At 42.1% G+C, this 22,626-nt stretch overlaps 1 protein-coding gene across 1 annotated transcript in view; it reads right to left on the minus strand.

Moving 5' to 3' along the window:
• Positions 1-10,496: 10,496 nt before the first annotated feature.
• LOC309502587 (uncharacterized protein) overlaps positions 10,497-22,626 on the minus strand; it is a gene marked incomplete at its 3' end in the record, with an annotated part of 54,271 nt that continues 42,141 nt past the window's right edge. The window contains exons 2-3 of the mRNA XM_082174989.1: positions 10,733-11,023; positions 10,497-10,648 (exon numbers count right to left, since the gene is read on the minus strand). Coding sequence (XP_082031115.1) covers positions 10,497-10,648; positions 10,733-11,023 — 443 coding nt within the window. The remainder of the gene's footprint in view (positions 10,649-10,732; positions 11,024-22,626) is intronic.

A 22,626-nucleotide genomic window follows, 5' to 3' on the forward strand; every position in this document is an offset into this window, starting at 1 on the left:
CATCTTCAGCGCTTTCAGTCCACAAACATGAAAAGACAAACTCTTCAAAACTGCTTGTCACAGAGACGAACTCTGCGATTCCCTCCTTTGACCATCAGAGGGCTCCCTCACCCGAATATTGACTTTTCACTCACACACTACATTTCCCATCAGCCCCGTACCTGGCACTGATTACGTTGCTCAGCTGTAGCTCATTCTTGGACCTATATAAACTGTCTCTCCACCATTCTTCCTTGTGAAGTCTTGTATTGCTACGGTTCTGAGTGTTTATTTCTGTGTTGCCTACCTGTTGTGACCCAGTCTGTTCCCTGTTTATGATTCTCTGCCACCTGCTTTTTGGACTATCTGCTTTGTTACTTATCTGTGATTGTTCTCCTCCTGCCTGCTTTTCGACCACGACTGTGTCTGTCCTACGTTGCTGTGTTTGCTGGAATCTGACCATTGCCTGTTTGACCACAATTTTAATAAAAGCTTGCTGATGGATTCCAATTCGAGTGACGCCTCGTTACACTATTCTGTAGTGAAATGAAGTGAAACTCCACCAACATCTAATAACTGCACATCTTTAAGTGATGATGCATGCGACCACACTGTAAATAAATAGGCTATGATCAATAATTTGACAACATATGTTTTTACATTGCTTTAACTCATCAAAATAAGTTAAACAATTTTCAACTCATTTTTAAGTCAGTTTAATGTAATTTAATATGCACTGTCCTTGCAAATAAATAAATAAATAAAATAAATAAATGTAAGAGAATCTTGTTATGTTAAATTGATGCACGAGATGGGTCGTGCATCAAGAGGACGATGATAACAGTTGCCAAATATGGTTTACTAAGGGGTTCACATTTGCTGAAAGCCATCGCACAGGTGGGAAGATAAATGTTGGGAGGACATTGGGTTTAAGTGGGTAAAGGCCCTGTAAGAAGCCATTCTTCTCCCTAACAAAATTGCTGTCTGTAAGTGTACTAATAACAAGAACAGTTTCAACAGGAAACGCCAGGGCAGAAGCAGCAGCAAAGGCCGTGGCATGACAGCAGACAAAATCAGGGCAAAATGTGCCCAATGAAATAGTGGCTATGGATGAATTTGGCTAGTTATCCTGGCCTGGGTTATTATTGTGGCAGAAAGGTGCCACACCTGTGCAGCGCATAACTTAATTTTTTTTTATTTTTCAGGATGTCAGAACGGATTGCATCAAACAGAACTGATTCTGTTCCAAATGTATAAATATTGTTTTGTTAACATGAGCAACGTGGGTTGAGTGTTTTTCAGGGGAAAAGGACCCTGAGTGCTATTCAATGAGCAAGAAATTATCCGGTGATATGTTTCAGGTTGAAAATTCCACAGGTCACACCAAAAGGAACGACAAGACAAGCGGTCACTAACAAAATCACTTAAGGTCTCCATTCGCAGGTGACAGCAGACAGTAAATGACTCATTCCAGTGGGGGTGCGATCGTGATCTAAGGGAAAATCTTTTAAGGATCGGAAAATGATTGGAGAGTGTGAGACCTGGGTCCAAGCATCTCACCTTAAACTACACCAACCAACGTCAGCAACCCCACATGCCAACGCGAAGAATAAAGCGGGGGATCAAGGACGTGCTAGTAACATACCTCTCCTGCCTACGAGGGAAAGACCATTGCAACGGCGCGCAAAGATGATCAACACATCTGGAGAAAGATGTGGACCAACTGATGGTTTAAGTTTAGCAGAAGAATATGTTTTTGTGATGATTTTGATGATTTTATTTGATTGAATCAATCTAAGTATTGATTTGTTTGGTGCAAATGTAGAAAATCTATTAACTGATGTGTAATAAGCTATGAAAGACAGTCCATAATGGAAGTATTAGAGTTAATTTTGAACAACTACATTGGTTAGAAGGATGCAGGGTTTGAAATGAGGAATTTTCATTTTATTTTATTTATTATTTGTACTTTTTTTTTTCTTTGTGTCTTTTTTATTCTTTATTCCTACTATACTTTAAGCTATGTCTGAGATGACTGAGGGTCTGGTTCTCAACCAGGAAAATGCGATAACAATGTTTATTCATTTTTAGCCCGGTTTCAGACAAAATACTTATTTATTTGCTACAAACTTTTTACTTTTAAAATCTTCTTTCCAGAGTAGAGTGATCAGATATACGAAAATCAGACATGAAGAGTATAACTGTGATGTAAAGACTTGAAATAATTGTAACCATTTATGAGTTTTGACGTTGAGTGGTGTTTTCATGTATGGGTTTTCTTAGAATTAGAAACAAGCGTGTTTTAAGCTGTTATATTCAAAACTAATGTTAATTAATCCAAATTGTTTATCAGAGAATGATAAAGAGGAGGAATTGTTGTAGAAATTTTTATATTTTACTCTTTCTTAGACTTTGTGTGAATCTTTTTCTTTTTCTTTAAAAGAGTCTTGGCTTGAGGAGCCCTTAGGTTTTCTGGAAGGGAATTCCAAATACGCGGTTCGGCTGAGCAGAAGGCTCGATCCCCCATAGTGCGGAGCTTAGTTCTGGGTGGTTGAAGAAAGGCTTTGTTTCCTGACCGGAGGTTGCGTGAAGAGTTTTGTTTTGTGAGTAGTTCCTTTAAGTAGGGGGGTGCGTTGCCGTGGATGCATTGATGGGTAAGTAGGATGATTTTATAGTTAATCCTGTATGAGACAGGAAGCCAGTGGAGAGAGTGAAGGATGGGAGTGATATGGTCATATTTTCTTATCCTCATTAGGATCCTTGCAGCACTGTTCTGAATGTATTGTAGTTTTTGAAGGCTTTTGCCAGGAATCCCAAAGAGGAGAGCTTTGCTGTAGTCCAGCCTCGAGGATACAAAAGCATGGACACGTTTTTCGGCTTCTGTTTTTGAGCTATTTAGCTGTAGGAAGTTTGCCTTCATCCATGCCGCAATCTCCTCAAGGAAAGGAGCTCAGTGATGACAGAGTGGCTGTAGATGGGATGAGGTTGGTTTTTATATATAGCTGAGTGTCATCGGCATAGCAATGAAATTATATTACATGCCCGTCGATGATGTGGCCAAGGGGAAGAGTATAGATGGTGAACAGAATCGGGCCGAGAACCGACCCTTGAGGGACACCGCAAGTGACTGTATGCGTCTGAGACTTTACACCTCCCAAGGAAACATACTCTGTTCTTCCAGACAGGTAGGACTGGAACCAGCTCAAAGCAGTGTCAGAGAGTCGGATAGTATGATGGAGGCGCTGAAGGAGGATATTGTGATCAACCGTGTCAAAAGCTGCAGATAGATCCAGTAGGATGAGGAGCGATGGTGTGCCGGTGTCAGCCGCCATCAACAGGTCATTTGTGACCCTGATCAGGGCTGTTTCGGAACTGTGGGCGGAACGGAAACCGGACTGAAACTTTTCAAAAAGGAAATTTGAATTTAGATGATCCTGAAGATGGGCAGCAACAACTTTTTCTAGAACTTTGGACAGGAATGGAAGGTTGGAAATAGGCCTGTAGTTTAAGGAAAAAAAATGTTTTGGTTCTCTGAATGTTAGGGGCTTAAAGGACATTTAACTCCTCTGATGTGAGTTCACGTAGTGTTACAGCGCAGCACAACGTCAGAACGGAGGCTCACTATTGGCCGACGCTGGTCATGTGTGTGAAGCGTGTGATGCTGGCCAATAGTGAGCCTACGTTCTGACGTACAACCCAGAAGCGCTGCGCTGTTACACTACGTGAACTCACTCTGAGGCCCACACAGAAGAACATGAAGAGTTAAATAAAGTCATTATTTTTGTTTCTTTTGCGCACAAAAAGTATTCTTGTCGCTTGATAAACCTAAGGTTGAGCCACTGTAGTCACTTGGACTATTTTAAACTCACAAAGATCTGCCGCTATTTTTTGCCAAGGGAGCTCCGGCAAAGGCGTTGTGATGAGTGGTTCCCGGCTTTGGCTTGTTTTGTGCTCATTACAGTGTGGGCATGAGGAAACTTTCTCCTTTACCGCATGGCTAATCTTTGGCCACCAGATGGCATCATTGTATCTCTCCCTGGATGTGTTTAGGCCTTGATGCCCGTGGTGGATCCTCTCCAGCATCTCAGTTCTCATTGTTTGTGGGATCACTATTTGGTTTCCCTTCTTTACCAGTCCATTATGCTCACTAAGACTTTTTCTCTCCATAAAATAGTCTAAATCGCGGCCTGCCAGACTTAATGTATTGTCTTACCTTACCTTCTGCAGGGTTTCATCCTTCTCTGTCTCTGCCTTTATGCGCTCCAGCGCTGTTTTAGGCCTTTCCAGCTCTTCGATGGCGTCCACGTATGCCTGGATGTCCTCGCTTAGTTTTGTGTTGTCCACTTCTGACTCCGGGTGCCACGATAGCACGTCAGGTACTATCAGGTTCTTACCTGGGATGTATTCAGCGACAGGGTTAAAATTCATTAGGCGGATCAGAAGTCGCTGACGCCTCAGTGGAGTTTTGTCTTGGTCCCTGTGGTTGATGAGTGTCACAAGTGACTTTTTGCTGTTTACTCACGCCGCTCCTTCTAGTGGTTTTTGCATGCTATGGTGGTTTCTTTCTCATTTGCTCTTCTAGTTCAACTGGCTTTAGTCTATTTTCTAAATATTATTCAATATGCATATCTTTAATGTTACATCATCTATCATTTCTTGTCCAACTTCACTTTTCTGTATTTTCCTGATGACAGGCATACGAGCTGGAAAACATGAGAGAATAGAGATAAATGAAGATGAATGAAGATATTCAAGCAGACGAGGAAGAAGGAACCAAAACTGATCTAACGTACAGAATGTGAAGGAATAAATAATCACAGCTAACATTGCTTTACCTTGCCGGTTTAACATTTATATGCTTTTGAAAACTAAAGGTCGCCAACACTTGGGCCAAAGTTAGTGTTGTAATAACAAGAGGAAACAACTAGACAGCGGTTTAGGTTTGTTGATATATTTAAACTCATGACTTGTGTAACAAGCTGAAGGATCAAGAAAGAGGGAAGTATAACAGAGGAGAGTAAATGCACGTATTGTGATAGTGTGATGGCTGTAACCACAATAGTATTTACGTTAGTCCTGTTTTGTAGGGTGAGTACGGTAGTTTACGGTCCCATGTCCCCTTTATGAATGGAGTAGCGTTAGTTCAGTAGTAATGGCGGCGTTCACGCTGAATAGACAACGCCAGATAGGTGTCAGTGATTTTCTTTCTTTGAGGTTGTAATGATGGTTTGTGCCTGGTTTGGAAAACAGTTGTTGCAAGCTGTTGCCAGGAGCTGGCCTTTGTCACTGTATTGAATTAGTATTTAAGTTTGAGTCAAAGTATTGCACGTCTGCACTGATATACTTAGGTGCACTTTAACTTGCTATCAACTTGCTTCCATCTAAGCCTATTGTGACAATCAATGTGTCAAGAAATTGAATTGAAAAGACAACTGGGTTGGAAAATCTTAATGTGCACCATATATAGGCTTTACAGTTTGAAGAACCAATCATAATAGAGAAAATTTATGTAATGGATCATGTCACTAGCCGCATTTCCATTACAGATTTGCACAAACCTTTTGCGATATTTTCTAAAATTACAACATTTCCATTAACCGATGTTATGCGACTGAAATTTATTTCTTTTTCTCGCCATGAGTAATTCCAACAATTATGGCAACATATATCCCAGCCACCGCACTAGCCATTATTTTTAATGGAAGGAGACATATGCGTGTTACTCAAGCATTAATGGCAAGGAAAGACTCTTATACTGGGAGCGACACATATGAGGAGTTTCTGGTGTTTCTCCCTCATATCTGCTTTCAGGTCTTGATTGTGGCATTTATTAGTGGTTTAGAATCCAGTATTTCCCTAATTCTTTAGTCTTTTATGAGTTCAATAAAGAACTCTGTCTCGTCTTCTGTCCATACACACCGCATCATCTATGTCAGGTGACCTGTTGTAAATGCGCAAAAACTGTTTCCATTGCAGTTTTGCGGGAATATTCCTTTTTCAAACTGCCTGAAAAACCACCTCATGAGAGCGTAAAAACGTACTTGGTTACTTACGTAACCTCGGTTCCCTTAGAGATAAGGGAACGAGTGCTGCGTTGCAAACGCTGTGGGAAAACTCCTTTTCTCGAGAATATTGAAGCCTTTATTTTAAAACGCATTGCAGCTGCACAGCGAGAGCATCATAGCTCGTCTGAGCGAGCTGATTGGCTGTGCTGCGGCAACTGCACGAACCTATGGCGAGTCAGCATAGGCGTGTGGTCCAGTCGGAGCGCTTGGCGCCTTTCCAGCCTTGAACGCGCCAAGATGGGAGCGGCTGAAGAGTATAAATTCAGAGAGAACTCGCCATATGACAGGTTTAAATTGACTGAAGCGAAGCACCTGATATGAGAGAAATAGCACAGCAGGCCAATGCAGTACTCATTCCCTTATGTCTAAGGGAACCGAGGTTACGTAAGTAACCAAGTACGTTCCCTTACGAGAACGTTCTCTTGTACTGTGGGAACCCATTTAAAAACGCCGTGCTATTCGCGGTGTCCGGGGAGCCCCGGGACTTATAACAGAGTAGTCTGAATATCATAGACCAGAATGTCGGGCCTTAGAATGATGACTACACTGCACATAGTGAAGCACAAGGGCCACTAAGTCATACATAGCCCTGGGTCGAAAGAGCCAGGGACCTAGAATATCATACACACATAGATAGTGCAAAGCCACTGCAGGATGTGTCTGAGTCATACACAGGCCTGGGTCTGTAGAGCCAGGGCCTCTAGATAGAGAGAACTTGTGCCTGCAGAGCGGGAACCTCTAGGTTATAAAATCTTGCAAGAGCGGACCATCCGGCCGCCGCACAAATGTCTTCAATGGGAACTCCACTGGACCAAGCCCAAGAGGAAGCCATGCCTCTTGTGGAGTGAGCTCTTACACCTATGGGGCATGGGAGACCCAGCGAATTATAGGCCAGAGAGATGGCATCTACTATCCATCTTGATAGTGTGAGTTTCGTGACCGGCAGCCCCTTGGTGCGGCCACCGAAACAGACAAAGAGCTGTTCAGACTGCCTGAAAGAGGCAGAACGCTCCAGATATATTCTCAGGGCTCTGACAGGGCAGAGCGTGAGAGCATTGCTATCTTCTTCCGATTCCGGAAGCGATGATAGAGAAATAACCTGCACCTTCTGGGAGGTCCTGGGGTACCCGTTGAGGGGCCATGCATGGAGGGCCCACAGGTCGGGACAGGGGTGCCAGATTGTCCTGTTTGCCTGCGTGAGGAGGTCGCTCCTCAGCGGAATCGGCCACGGAGCTGTCGTAGACAGCTGCATCAACTCTGGGAACCAAATCTGGGTTCGCCAGAGGGGGGCTACTAGGAGGACTGCGCATTTGGTGTTTCTGAAACGTTCGATGGCCTGGAGGAGCATCGAGACCGGTGGAAACGCGTAAAGGGGAAGGCTGGGCCACTCGTGGGCCAGCGCATCCCTGCTCTTTGAAAAGAAGATTGGGCAATGACAGTTGTCTTCTGAGGCGAAGAGGTCTACCTCTGCTTTGCTGAAGACTTTCCACAGAAAGTGAACCGTCCGGGGGTGGAGCGACCATGCCTCTGGGGGAACGTTGCCCCGAGATAGCATGTCTGCTCCTATGTTCATCGTGCCCGGCACGTGAGCTGCCCTGAGTGAGCGCAGGTTGGCGTGAGCCCATAACAGTAGCTGTGTGGCTATGGCGAACAGGCTGCGAGACCTGAGGCCGCCTTGGCGATTTATATAGGATACCACCGACATATTGTCCGTACGCTGTCTCAGGGGGGAGAGAGCCGCATCCATGCACTTTGGGAATGTACGAGGCACTAGAGCCAGTCCAAATGGTAGGACTGTGCATTGATATGTCTGCCCCTCGAAGGCTAATCTCAAGAATGGCCTGTGATGGGGGTCCACTTGAATGTGAAAGTAAGCTTCTTTTAGATCTACTGAAAAGAACCAGTCTCCTGGGCGAATTTGCGCTAGGATGTGTCTGGTCGTGAGCATCCTGAATGGCCGTGTCATGAGAGCCTTGTTCAGGTGTCTGAGATCTAAAATGGGTCTCAGGCCGCCGTCTTTCTTCGGAACGAGAAAATAACGGCTGTAGAACCCCGACTTGCTTTGTGATGCGGGAACTATCTCGATAGCCCCTTTTGCTAGCAGACTCGACACCTCGGAGCGGAGGACATGAGCAATAGTGCATCTTACCGAGGTGTGGATTATAGCGCAAAAGCGCGGTGGTCTGCAGGCGAACTGAAGCCATGTTCACAATGTTCATCACCCAATCTGACACTCCGGGAATGGCCTGCCAAGCCAGAGCCTGAGAGGACAGAGGTAGGATTACATCTGACGGTGGAACGCCCAGACTCGGGGGCCCGACCTGACGGGTAAGTGAGAGAAATTTTGCTCGATTTGTGCTCTGTGTGGGTCGCTGTTAAAACAGCGTTTGGGTGCAGGGGTGCGTGACAGATGACGGGCCCATGTTCATCACATGCTGAGTTTGTTTCCAAATTGCTGACAGAACAGATCTCTGCCTTTAGCAGTGCATGGATGCACAGTGAGGCAGCTCACGACCGTCAAAAACTGTACCATGATGTTGGATTTTGTCACCAGCCCTATGATGTAGGTGCCATGGTGTGGCTCCACAATCCAGTGGAGAGCCGCATGAAACTGGCACCCCATTGGAAGGGACCGTATAAAATAGTGCAAGTCATGGATTCATGTGGGGAACAGGGACTGACTTACCGGATTGTAGATCCTTTTGACTCTGGTGAGAGGGCGCAGGTCGTGCATTACAATAGGGTGCGGCCTTACACATTGCCTGTTTCTCTTGTGTCACAGAACCAGACACTGTCCAATGTTCCGGACTCACAGCCTGAGTCTCTTTCCCTGGAGTCAGGAGTTTCTGGTGGAGAGGAGTGTGTTTTTCCCCAGAAAGATCTGAGTGCTTTGTCTGACTCACCATGTTCAGTTAAGGGGTCTGAGCAAAACATGAGTAGGACTGGGAGAGTTCATAGACCTCCAGGCCATTTGAAGGATTTTGTTTTGTATTAAAGTAACTGTATACCTATGTGTATGGGAGAGTGCAAGTTTGAATTTGTTCTATTGTAGAGCCTGTTGTAACTGTCAAAAAAAAAACCCCCAAAAAACAAGTGTGTTCTATTAATAGGCTTGTTGCAGTAACAGTAATGTGCTATGTACTCTGTTTTGTGTTTCATTGTACACAGCTGTTTATTGTTTATGACGGTTGATGTTATTATTCTGAAACATAAACGGGGACGTTTATTTTGTGAGGGGGGGACGTATGTACCAGACTTTGTTGAATTCTGTTATGATGCACTAATTCTGGATGTACTGGCGCTCATTGTATATGTGTGTATGCAATGTATTTTTCCCCTCGGGGCTTGCCGTAGATAGGCATGGGTCATGCACACTTGGTACTGGAGTGTTGCGGGTTTTTGGAGTTGGTGATCTGAGGTGTTGTATAGTAAAGTGGAGAAGAGTTCATACTGCTAGCGTTTATTGTTTTCTTATTTCTGAGTGTTAGGCGAACCCTGTATGAACGCTCGGTCACATTGGTTTAAAGAAGACATTTTGTACTCAAAGTCTCCCCAGAACTGAGGCAGCTCTCCTTAGAAGGTTGTGATTTTTGTGATTAAAAATGTACATGTAGAGTCATTAGAAATGTTATTTTACAGGCTTATTACACAAACACTATTAGATGGGAATACATGCAATCAGGAAAAAATATTCTTTTCCATGAGTCTTTTCCTCTCCCTCCTAAAGCTAAGGAGGTGAACTTCAGAAAAATTTGTGAAGCAAATATTGAAAATTTAGAGCGGAAATGTGATTAGGTTTGGTATTTTTAATTTCTTGTTATGTCTTAAAGTTTTTCATTCATAAGTGCAGATGGTTTAAATCTAAACCCAACTTTATCCAGTGGATGAATGAGGTTAAACTCTTGTGCAAATCTTTAAAAATTGTTAAAAACCAGAAAGCCTTTAAATTGATTTCTCTTTTGGATGTATAAATTCATTTAAAAAGCCCTTTTTGATTTACTAATCAAAAACAATCAAAAAATCAATCAAAAACTTTATTGACAAAGGCAAGTAAATCCAGATGACAGATGAACAGCAGTAGTAAAGTGAGATCTGTGTCTTTGAGAGAAATGTGTCGTGTTTAGTCAGTAAAAGAGCTTCAGTATTAGAGACGTCTGATCTGAACAATAATAACAATACAAGACATGTGAGTGTGATTGGAAGTCATTTTTAAATTCCCTAATCAAATATGAATTACTAGATCAGTAAAAAAAATTGTATTTACACTGACAAACACTCACATTTAACACTTTGAGCACTAATGAGAAAATATGTTGCTGTTTCTCAAATTATGTTCTAGGGTGGAAATAAGCCTCCTGAAAATAAACAGTAAATGCTAGCATATAAAGCCATTACAAATAAATGAAGATTAATAAATGGCAAGAAAAAATAGTAATATGAGAAATGACACCATTAGCTTTCTGATGTGTGAATGTGAGCTTGATCTCGTTCAGCTCTTCTGGATCTGATGTCATAAACCAGAACAATGACAGTAGCCACGCCCACCAGAGCAGAGAGGACCAATCGGATCACAGCTTCAGTAGGACCATAACAGTGGACAGAGTCTGAGGAATAAAAGCATCAAACTGAGATCAGATCAGTTCATAAACACTAATATCAGCGCTGATATCAACTAATATCAGCCGTACCTGAACATGTGTGACAGAGTTGAGAGATGTTGAGATGTTGAGTCTGGTTGCTGATGGGATTGTTCAGCACACAGATGTAGGAGTTTTTATCCTGATATTCCACTTCCAGAGGGAGAGAGAGACTCATGCTGAGATCAGACACACTCATGCTGGACAATAAACTGTTTCCTTTGTACCAGGAGAGAGTCACATGACCCACATTCACAGCTGAACACACCAATGAACATGATGATGAAGATGAAGATGAAGATGAAGAACAGTCTCTGCTGATGACAGGAACAGGCAGACGAGCTGGAAAACATGAGAGAAAAAAGAAAGATAAGAACATCTCTAATCAACTTCTTCTTTCGGTTCAGTCAGTGTGTTGAGTCAGTGTTTATATGATCTATTATGTCAAACTATAAAATGATTCAACAATAAATAAATATGTAAATAATTGGTTAAAAACAAGAATATTTGAAGGACATGAGAAATGATCTCGACTCACCAGAGACAGAAACTTTGAAAGCTTTTAATGAGAAACTTTCTGAGAGCCCAAACCCTTTCATACTTTTGGTCAGTAGTTGATAAACTCCTGCATGTTCAGTTGTGATGTTTGTGATGGTCAGAGATCCAGTTTGATTGTTCAGCTTCAGTCTGTCTCTGAATCTCCCAAGATAATCATCATATAAAGTGATTCTGTCGGCCGTTACATCAATTTCAGCTATTAAAATATTTTCATCTCCAAACATCCACCGAATCCAATCATAACCTTTCATTTCAGTGAGATCAGAGTTTACAGTGAGTGATTCTCCCTCCTTCACTGATATTTCGACTGTATCAACAAATAGAAACAGAGTTTGTATCTGAGATATTGATATTTACATTTCAAATAAACAATATCATAAAAAAAAAAGGTCTTTGGATTAATATTGTTTCGTTTAATTAAAACATAAAATGGTAAAACAAATATTTAACCTACCAAAGACAGCGAGAAGGACATCACTGGCTGAACTCTGCAAGAGTCGCTCATAAAGTCCAGCATGTTCAGATCTAATGTTTGTGATGGTCAGAGATCCAGTTTGATTGTTCAGCTTCAGTCTGTCTCTGAATCTCCCATCAAGAACATCATCATATACAGCGATTCTGTCGGTCTGTTTATTAATTTCAGCTATTAAAGCGTTTTCATCTCCAAACCTCCACTCAATCGGTCTATCACCTTTTATTTCAGTGAGATCAGTGTTTAGAGTGACTGATTCTCCCTCCTTCACTAACACTGACGTCACTGATCCTGATACCAAAAACACACACAGAACACACACAACCAGGGTTTGTCAGATTAATACTGTGAAATCACTTAATAATGTTTTACTAAATAGTTTAAAATGTCAGTTTGAAATAAACAATATCATAAACCAACAAAAATAAACAAAATGGTGTATGAATTAATAAAAAAATTTTTAAAAGCAATAAATACAGGTAAAAAAAACCTCACCAATTAATCAAACTTGGATTAATACAAATGTTGTCATTAAATAAAGGTGAAACAAATGTGTTTAACCTCACCATAGGAACCAATATTGATCTTTCTCTTTCTCACACCGTTGATCTCTAGTTCATAATCTCCAATCTCTTCAGTGATGTTTATGATGGTCAGAGATGCAGATCGTATGTTCAGCTTCAGTCTGTCTCTGAATCTCCCATCAAGAACATCATCATATGCAGCGATTCTGTCGGCCCGTTTATTGATTTCAGCTATTAAAGTGTTTCCATACTTCCACCGAATCACATCATCATCCTTTATTTCAGTAAGATCAGAGTTTAGAGTGAATGATTCTCCCTCCATCATAAGCTTTAATTCATCTTCATCACCAAACACACCTGAAGAACAGAGTTTTTCACAGATTAAAGGGACGGTTCAGAATAAAATCAACCTAGGGTCCTTTGCACCATGGCCTCGAGCCAAACACCCCACAGAAGCCTTTTTCCCCTTGGTTGAACATTATTAAAGTTAGAGCTTATTTAGAGATATCAGCCGGATGGCTTAGTGCAGGCGCTATTGGCTCCAAATTTGTATCTTGTAAATTACCGCACTAATAATGCCCAGAATGGTACCAAACTTCTACAGTTAGTACAAATAGGTTCTGTACTCATAAAACGAGGCATTGGAAAATTTGTAAGTACATCAGGAGTTAATTTAAATAACACTTGCCTGATGGCTAATGACACCGACGTCACCTCACTGAGTTTGATAAAAGCCCGTCCTGTCAGAAAGCGATCATAAGGATGTAGTGTAAAGACGGCAAGTTCCAGGAATGCACTAATATTTTGTTGGTAGTACCAGTTTATAACAATTATTAGTTAACCCCCTGGGGTCGGCGATACCAGCTCGCTTTTTTTTTTATCAGTGTAAAAGAGACTCATAAATACTCTATTGACTTTGATTTTCCATAGGAGTTTCATACATCAATCGATCCTGTTAATTGTGTATTTTTTTGTGTGTATACTCACAATAAAAACAAAGTGTTGTGCTTTTTGCCAAATAAAGAAAAATAAACACGAAGCGAGTTCTGCCTTCTCTCTGTCAGTGAAGTCCATTCTGAAACGCGTTCGAAAATGAACCATAACTCAGCGAATACTCAGTCAAACAGGCATACAGACACACAGGCATGAAGCTTGAATTCTCTTCTTTTAAATGAAGTAATTTTTATTAAAAAAAAATATTCTCTGTTTATGTAATCTTTATGAAAAGATAGAGATGTCAGTCGTTCTCATCTCAGCTCATTACGTTTTAATCTGCCCCGCCCACGGAGAGCGCCCGCTATTCAAACGCAAATGACTGAGACGATCCCATACAAACTGTGAACACCCACATATCAGCTCGAGAAAACACATCAAGTTTATTCAGATCATTGTACTTGTTTACACTGTCTCGCAGCGCTGTGAGGAATAATAATAATGGAAAATGTACCTCAGAAGTGCTGGTATTTCGAGGAGCAACGGATGGAATACTGTAGTACGTTTTTTTTCATTCTCAAGTAAATCGCGTTTCTGTGTGAATGAATGAACGGCAGAGATGCGCTGTTTACCACAACTCGCAAAAAGACGGTTTAAATTTGAATTGCGTTTCTGTGTGTGAATGAATGATCTGCTTTTAGCAAACTATTTTGCTATACTGAGTAAAAATCGACTGAAATATGTTGAAATAAAATGTATTTGTATAAGCAACGTATTAAACTGCAAATTAACATTTATATTCCTTATAATAAAAACGAAAGACCTATGTTACAGACATATGAAAGACAACATTTCGTTGATTAGTTTTGGATAGATTACACATTTGTACTGTAAAATATCTGCCACCTCAAATTTTGCTAATATGTTAAATATAGTATGTTTTGTCAATGTAGGCTATATTCGAAGTAATGAATCCTTAACTTTGAAATATGTATGATAAAATGTATACTTTAGTTTTTACAAAGAAAGATTACACTTCAATTGTTGTTGTAATTGTAACCTTTTAATAAAAAATATATATTTACAAGGTAGATGTAAACAAATTTTAAAAGGTAAATATAAGCCATTTCTTTAAATAATTTTTATTGTGTTTTATTATTGACAAATTTGGGGAGAGGATACATATTCCAAAACTGAAAATACAGTATGAGAATTAACTGCACAATTACTAGACATGTTTTCCTTGGATATTAAACAATTTGCAAGCAAAATTTGTAAAAAAAAAAAAAAAAAAGAAAGTCCTTGCCACTGTTGCCTTTGGCTTGCTCAGTTGGGGATATTTTGGGGATATTTAATTTAATTTTATCAATCAATAAATTCCACTAGAAACAAACCTTGTTGTATTATTCTAATTTAATACTGTGAAGCTGCTTTGATACAATCTGTATTGTGAAAAGCGCTATACAAATATACTTGACTTGACTTGACTTGACTTTTACAAGATTTAAATCAATGTATTGTGTTATGTGAATGATTAGGTAGGATGATTTTCACATCATTTTGAAGAAAAAACTCTAGGCAATGACATCCGGCCAGACATCCAAGTGTAGCAACAATGACAATGACATCCGGCCAGATGTTCTGAATTAGCGAATCCTGAGTTGCAAACATAGCTCCTTTCTTCTGAGTAAACAAAGGAACATCCTGTTTCACTCCACGGCTAAGACATGTGACCACGAAAGCTAAGACGTGTGACCACGAAGGCGCCGATCTGGCTGGCTCTTCCGGGGAACATGACACATTTATAACAAGCTAACCTTGTGTAACCAAATGTTCGACCTAGACCCCCTCCTCAAAATCAACAAACCGCACCACGCGGTGAGCTTCAAACAAATAAAAATCACACATCGGCTCCAGCTAGTCGGCAACTTTTACGGCTCCTCCAAAACTTTATAGCACCCTAGACAGAACGCTCTGCATTCCAAACCCCCTTTCTCTCTGCACCAAAGAGATAACGAAACTCTATGTGACTTTTACGCCACACACACACACACACACACACACACACACACACACACACACACACACACACACACACACACACACACACACACACACACACACACACACACAAAAAGACTTTCCTATCAGACACAGACTCTGAGATTAAAGTCCTACAAAGAACCCAAATCTAATAGCCATTACGAATGTTTTTGATATGTATTTTTATGTGTGTATAATTGGCCAGATAATGTCTGAGGTATCTATGCAACGTTATTATGTTAATCAAAATCACTATGCTAGTGATTATGAGGAAATTATGTAACCCTGTATTTCTGTCATGCAAAAACGTCATTTGAGGTGTCAATGTAATGGGAAAAACATGTCGGAGTCGAATCCTGACTGCAAAGTACAATAATATGCATTTATTCTAGGAAATACCATATTTCTAGATATGAATGTTAATTTCGATCTCTCACATGTTTGAGTCAAAGTAGGCGTTCCTTCACAAACAAAGAAACTTCTTTCCCGCTTCAGATCAGCAGATCCGATTTGCTGTTGTCCCAAAAAGAGGGCGTAAGCAGATGTCTTTTAAAAGTAGAGACCCTCTCCTCTCAACTCTCTCTCTTCTCCCTCCTTCGGAAACTCTGGAAACCCAAGTCCGGACCAGCTTCGGCCTGCTTCTCTTCTCTTTTATTTCTTTGTATGTTTTCTATAGTCTAGTTTCGTTTTCCTATTCGCCTCTGTTCATTCACGAGCTGAATGAACTTAGCCTGAATCATTCTCGGTAACGTACGCTCAAGTGAACCTTCAAATCTTCCCGCTACACAACTCCGGAAGAAGACCAGGACACGCATTTCAGCTCTAAAAGGAACACACACATATTCCTTTTTCTCAGCTCCACAAAAGAGTGCATCAAACTGCAAGTATCTGATATATTTTAAAGCTGAATCTAGGGGTCTCTCAAGAGGGTTCTTTGTTTGTAATAAGTTGCCAGGCTCTTCTTCAATTCTCTGACTCTCTCTCACTTTATTTTCTCTCTTTCATTTCACTCTTTCACTCCTTATTTTCTCTCTTTCATTTCATTCACTCTGATCACGTTATTTCTTATGTTCTTGTTTGTTTAAATGTTTGTTTGTTTTATTGTTTGCATTTTTACGTACATTTATAGTTGTAGCTCATGTAATCTCTAGTCTTGACATTTATTAAAACTTATTCATACTTTGACTGTCTCTGTATTTGAAAATCCATCTTTATAAAGTCAATGAAAATGCCAAAAGATCTAAGCTACACGCTCAATATTATAGACTACTTTGAGTAGTTTTAATTCATAAACCCAGAAAGTTTTATGTTCACGGCCAGAAGATAAATTTTCTTGGAGTTTGTAAACGGGATACCCCTTCTTGACTGTGATAATCTTACATTTATTCGCTGGAGGAATGACTGATGACTAGACCAGTTACAGGACAAGGTAATCTCGATAATTGATAAAGTAAATGTATATGCGATTTATGAATTATGACCATGAGTTATGATTATTAATAATTCCAAATTCCCTAAATCCTTGAGCTAATTCGTATTGACCCAGAGTCATATATACAGTTTACGTTACAGTTATTGGTGGAGAATGCGGGCAATTTCAAACTTTATTTGGGTGGACAAATTCAGTTTCAGTTAGATGTGTTTATGGTTATTAATGATTGTGCACGCGCGCGTTGAATTGTGAGAATGAGTCGCGCTCAAACTCACCAGCTGACTACAAAGTCAGTCAGTCCAGCACTTAACACTGTCTAAAAATGTCTAAGCATTGATAGTCACTGTTAAATTGCTGAAGTACACTGCAGTATAATTTTATAAACCGCCTTTAAGATGAAGAAATCTCTTAATGTAGTGCGAGACGTAAATCTGATCTGAGCGAGACTCCTCAGTTTTCAGTCGTTATAGGCCTTATTATATCGTTAAGCAACGATAATCTCCTGGTCAAACACTGGCACAACTAACCAGTGCGAAAGACCATAATGTGTAAAACAGATGCATAATTCCTGTTTTTGTTCACAGCTGTATTAATTAAACAGACGATTAATTCCTGTTTGCTCACAGCTCTATTGATTTAACAGATGCATAATTCCTGTTTTGTCCACAGTTTTATTAATTAAACAGACGATTAATTCCTGTTTTGTTCACAGTTCTATTAATTAAACAGACGATTAATTCCTGTTTGCTCAGTTTATTAATTAAAACAGACGATAATTCCTGTTTTTATTTAAACCGTTTCATGCATAATGTGTAACTAAACAGATGCATAATTCCTGTTTTGTTCACAGCTTTATTAATTAAACAGACGATTAATTCCTGTTTTGCTCACAGCTCTATTAATTAAACAGATGCATAATTCCTGTTTTGTTCACAGTTCTATTAATTAAACAGACGGTTAATTCCTGTTTTTTCAGTTTATTAATTAAAACAGACGATAATTCCTGTTTTTATTTAAACCGTTTCATGTATAATGTGTAATTAAACAGACGATTAATTCCTGTTAGTCACATTTTGTGAAACTCGCGTCATTTTCGCATGCAACCAAGCGCAAAATGAGCCCAAATGTATAGTGTGATTCCAAAAGATTAAAAAAATCTGCATTCTCAGTTGCTGAATCACTCCACTGACCAACACTAGAGGGCAGCCTTTAGGTGTGTGGCAGTTCTCAAATTACGCGCCCCCACCGACGTCATCCTGCGTGAGCACCGCCTCCCACTGACGTCAGCCTGCATGAGCGCAATAACGCCACCGTGTGGACGCTCTCAGATAAGACCTGCTTTCATGCTCTGCTAATAATTTTCCTTTTTCTCTCCCCCGATTATAGAATGAATGGTCTGACTCTCAAATATCTACCTGCATTCAAAGCTTAGCTTATGCTGATATTATTTGGAGTTAGACAATTCTTCTTTTCTGTTTTCGACTTTCACACTTAAGTTTGGTTCGAAAAAAAAAAAACTTTTCGAATTAAAGCTTAGATTTGATTCACTCAGTTCATTGATAGTCCACCTAGGAGGAAGCACGCCACCGCGTGGCCATCTTGGGTCGACTTATCAATATCTGTTTCACCCTCAGTCTGCATTGAAGTGTCTCAGCATCGCTACCCTCCTCGTTTGATTATTTTATAATCAATACTAATAACTTAAGTGTTATTGTAAGGATTATAGGAAGTCATTCTGATTTGCAGTTTTAATTATTGTATAATTAGTATTGATACTCCACTGTTATCATTCTAATTTTCTTTTCTTCTTTATTATTATTATTTGGACCTCTCCTTGCATGCTTATTTGAATTTTAATTTAAACTAGTTTGAATTTTAATTTAAATTGTGCCTACTCAACCAGGTGGACCACTGAGAAGGAATACGCCCCTTTCCTTTTTTTTGACACAAACCCACTGCGGGGCCTATCCCTCTGCCTGCGTCTCAAGCCTGTGTTGTTTATTTACATTTAATTTCATTGATAATTTTTTTCCTCCTTCTCTTTCCCCAGTCTCTTCAGGGGGGGTAGGTTATTCTGATAATTACCATCAGTTATCATAATTCCCTTTCGTTGTATCATTATTTTAGTAAAGCCTTTGCCTCTGACTCCTGCATACATATTTACTCAATTTGGTGAAACCAGAAAGCCTTAATTCACTTTAAGTCTAACGTCTTCATCCCTTATTGTGTATCTATTGGCAGGACTCACTCAGTGCACTTTGGTGATTCGACAGTCATCTATGGTTGATTTCCGGTGGGCGGGGGTCATCTGTCCGGCGTTACTGACACTGCGCTCCGTCCTGTGTTGGGACCGTCGGAGAGTCTGACCGCGCCCGCTGGTTTCCACCTGGGTGACCTCTATTCACCCCAGGTAAACTAAATGTGATAAAACCCATCCACTTATTATGAACCACAGAATACTAGATATTCCCCCGAGTATATTTTAGGTGTTTGGCCCACTTTTTCTCTCTAAGACACACCTTCTTCCGAGGTCCTGTCCCGATAAGCCACGCATCTGCTGGCCCTGTCAGGAACTCTAGCAGTGTTAATAGGCTTAGGCCTCTTTATTTTAAATAACGCTCCCCATGTTATTGTTTGTGACATTTCATTGCAGACCAATTCACTTCCTTGTGTTGTGTTTCCCTTTTATCTTCCCTACCTTCAACTTTGTCTTTTCCTCCGTTCTGTTGTGATTTGTTTCTCTCATTTCACTTAGAGACAGAACCTAAGAGAGACCCCAGGAAAGCTGAATAATAGAGTGACGATCAAAGCCGGCGTCGCCAGACGACCACCAGGCTACCGCCTGTCAAAATCTCTATTGTGGGTTTTTACCCATACCCACGAAATTGGCTCCGCTAACTGTCGGCATCAGTTAGCCCCTAAATTCTCATAGACGGCATAGCCCGTATGAGTATAGCTCATTAACCCAAAAACAAACTTGCATTTTGTCTCTTTTTGTGTGTGTGCTGTGCTTCTCTCGCTCACAGTAAGCCGAGATGTCAAGCTCACCCAGTCCCTCAGTCCGCTGGGACGACCTCGAGACATGGCTGCGAGAAATGACAACCACCATCCTGCCCCTGGACGCCAGCGAAAGGACCAACTTCGACCTGGAGCAGAAGGCAGCCGCACTACAGCTTCAAGCCACGGAAGCCCGGAAGGACCGAGCCCACACACAGAGTCGGCTAGACTAGCTACTCTTCCTGACCGAGGAAGAGGACGAGACGGACACAACGCTACAACAGGAAGTTGAAAGACTTCAAAATGCCCTGGACGATCTTCGTCGGCACACAGACCAAAGACAGCAGTCGGAGGAAAACACCCGGAAGGAACTCAACGAAAGGCTCCAACGGGCTGAAGCTCTCCTTGAGAGAGCAGAGACTGAACTAAAAGACAAAAACGCTAAAGCTAATGCCTGTGAAAAACATTTACAAGTGGCCCGAGCTGAAATCCATCAGCTCGCTCAGCAGAGACATGATCTCAGAGACGAACTTGACATTGTTCGCAGAGAACTGAGACATCCTTACAGACTTAAAAGTGACCGGGAAGGGGAAAAACATCACACACCGTTTCCCCCTTCCAGCGAGTCCGCGCCTTTCAGCCACACACCCAGAGCTGAAAAGGCGGGCAAAAGCCCACTGCACAAAACCACGCCTGTCAGCCAAACACCAAAAGCTGAAGGGGGCGGAGCTGTAAAGGGTCAGAATCCTCTCCAGACGGATTGGGCCCCCAGCAACAGCTCTCCCCCCACAAGCCTTGACAAACTGGCCAGAAACATTCCTACGTTTGCCGGAGACCACAATGTGCATGCGTACCTTCAAGACATTGACTTTCACTTGCAAACTGTCGCCAACGTGACAGCTGGGGACAATTTTTACCTGTTAAGAATCACGTCCGGTCGTGATATGCGCGTAGTTTTCTAGACCGTCAACCAGAGACTGTCAAAGCAGACTACCAACAGCTAAGACAAGCTTTGATCCGTGAATTCTCTGATCCAGAATCAGACCAAGGGTTTATCACGGCACTTGGCGTCAAACAGGCCCGACTGGAAACCCCACACTCCTACTCCGTCTCTGAGCACTGCTCAGAGCTAGACACAGAGGGCTCCCAACAACCCCTCAGTCACAGACTTTACCACAGAGAATCAAAACCGTTCCAGGCCAGCAGAGGGCAGCACAACTGTGACGGTGCTCATCCAAAGCATCGGAGCAAGCGCTCTGAAAGATTCTGGGACCAGCATCACCCGCCGTCCAGAACTCCCAGCCCAGACAGCCGGTTCTGGAACCACTCTCTCCAGAACACTGGTAAGCCCAAGTCTTATTACACAACAGATGAAGACAGTGCAGCCACGTCTGAAACAGCTGAAATCCTGAGGTTGCTGTAAGAGCTTCTTCACAGGGCAGACAAAGAAAAACGGACCTGACATTTTATGCCTAAGCATAAAACCTGAACCAAGCACCCAGAGCATTACCTTTCAACCACAGGCTACAATGCTAACCGTCATCTCACCAAGGGACAACACTTCACAAAGTGACAGCACCGACCAAACGTCTGAACTGATAACAGCTTCACAGACTGAACATTACAGCACCAGGTACCACAATCACAAGGTACCAGAAAAGGCTGTTTTGACTATCTGCACCCGCAGCGAGCTACACGAGACCGGTCCTAACCACCCATCGATCACACCTGCCCCGATGCCAACCCACTACGAACACTGACACCTACTGCTTCAAGGTCATGACTGACCTGCAGTTGAGTAACCAGACCAATGTCTGCGCCAGCACTGGCGCACCACACAACAATCTATGGTCACATACAGACCCACCCACCCTCCCTCAAAATTGCAGTGATTACACAGCACAAACAAACTTTACCAACTACACTGCACACCTCAGAGCTGCCTCCGCTGTGTACAAAGAAGGTCATGCGGGCCTCTGACAAACAGACTTTTCCTTACCACCACGTACCCCTCCATCCACCCTCGCAGGCTATCTGAGCTCACTAACAGCCAGTGCCTCAGACAGCTGTCTGCCACCACGCACATGCTGCGTTCACAGGACTTCAGTACGCATTGTGCACCTGTTGCCATCACAGCGCCACAGCTTGTAAGGCCACAGCGCACAAGGGGGGTCAGGCGTGCCAATGACGCCACATGTGCTGAACACCGCAGCACCAAAGCCACGCATGGGACATCAAAGCATGTGGCATACCAACCTCAGCGAAGCAAAAAGACTGTCCTAGCCAACCAAGGACGACCCTCGCTGAAATTTTTCCTCCCTTTCTCTCTCTCTCTCCCTTTTGCCTCTAACAGGATGCTGTGGTGGTTCGCGAGAAAGCAGCCACAATCGGACATCACCTCACCAGGTCCGGCATCCGGCATCGCATGGAGAGAGCAGCCCCGACTCCTGATTACCAAGGCAGGACCCACACTCAGAAAGTGTACGTTCGACTCAAACCCAGCAACGTCGAAAGAGCACACTACCTCAACACAGCAAACATAGTCACAGTAAGACAGCCTGTGGCCGAAATTCAGACTGAACTTCCACAGCTAAAAGAGCAACTTACCACACAGAGTGTATCTTTGCAAACCATCGGCAAGACATTGAGAGGAACGGTGGTCATTCTCAACACTCACAGAGTTCAACTGAACCAGACGGTGAACTCCATGAAACTGCTGTTTACTATCTTCCAGAATGACTTTGACCAGACTCAGCTGATCACAGCGCTAACGACAGACATGCTGTGGGAGGTTAGCTCCTCCAATGACAGCCTAGCCACGGGTATAATCCCACTGTACACGGTACCCTTGAGCCTTGTGCAAACTGTGCTGGCCATCGCTACTGCCACGCCAACCGACCCTCGTCAAATACACCTGGCCTACTCTCTGGGTAGCGCCATCCCACTCTACGTCGATCCCGAGCAGAGAGAAGTGGGCTTTCTCCTA

This window comes from Leuciscus leuciscus, assembly GCF_965113295.1.
Source record: "Leuciscus leuciscus genome assembly, chromosome: 7".
NCBI lineage: Eukaryota > Metazoa > Chordata > Actinopteri > Cypriniformes > Leuciscidae > Leuciscus > Leuciscus leuciscus.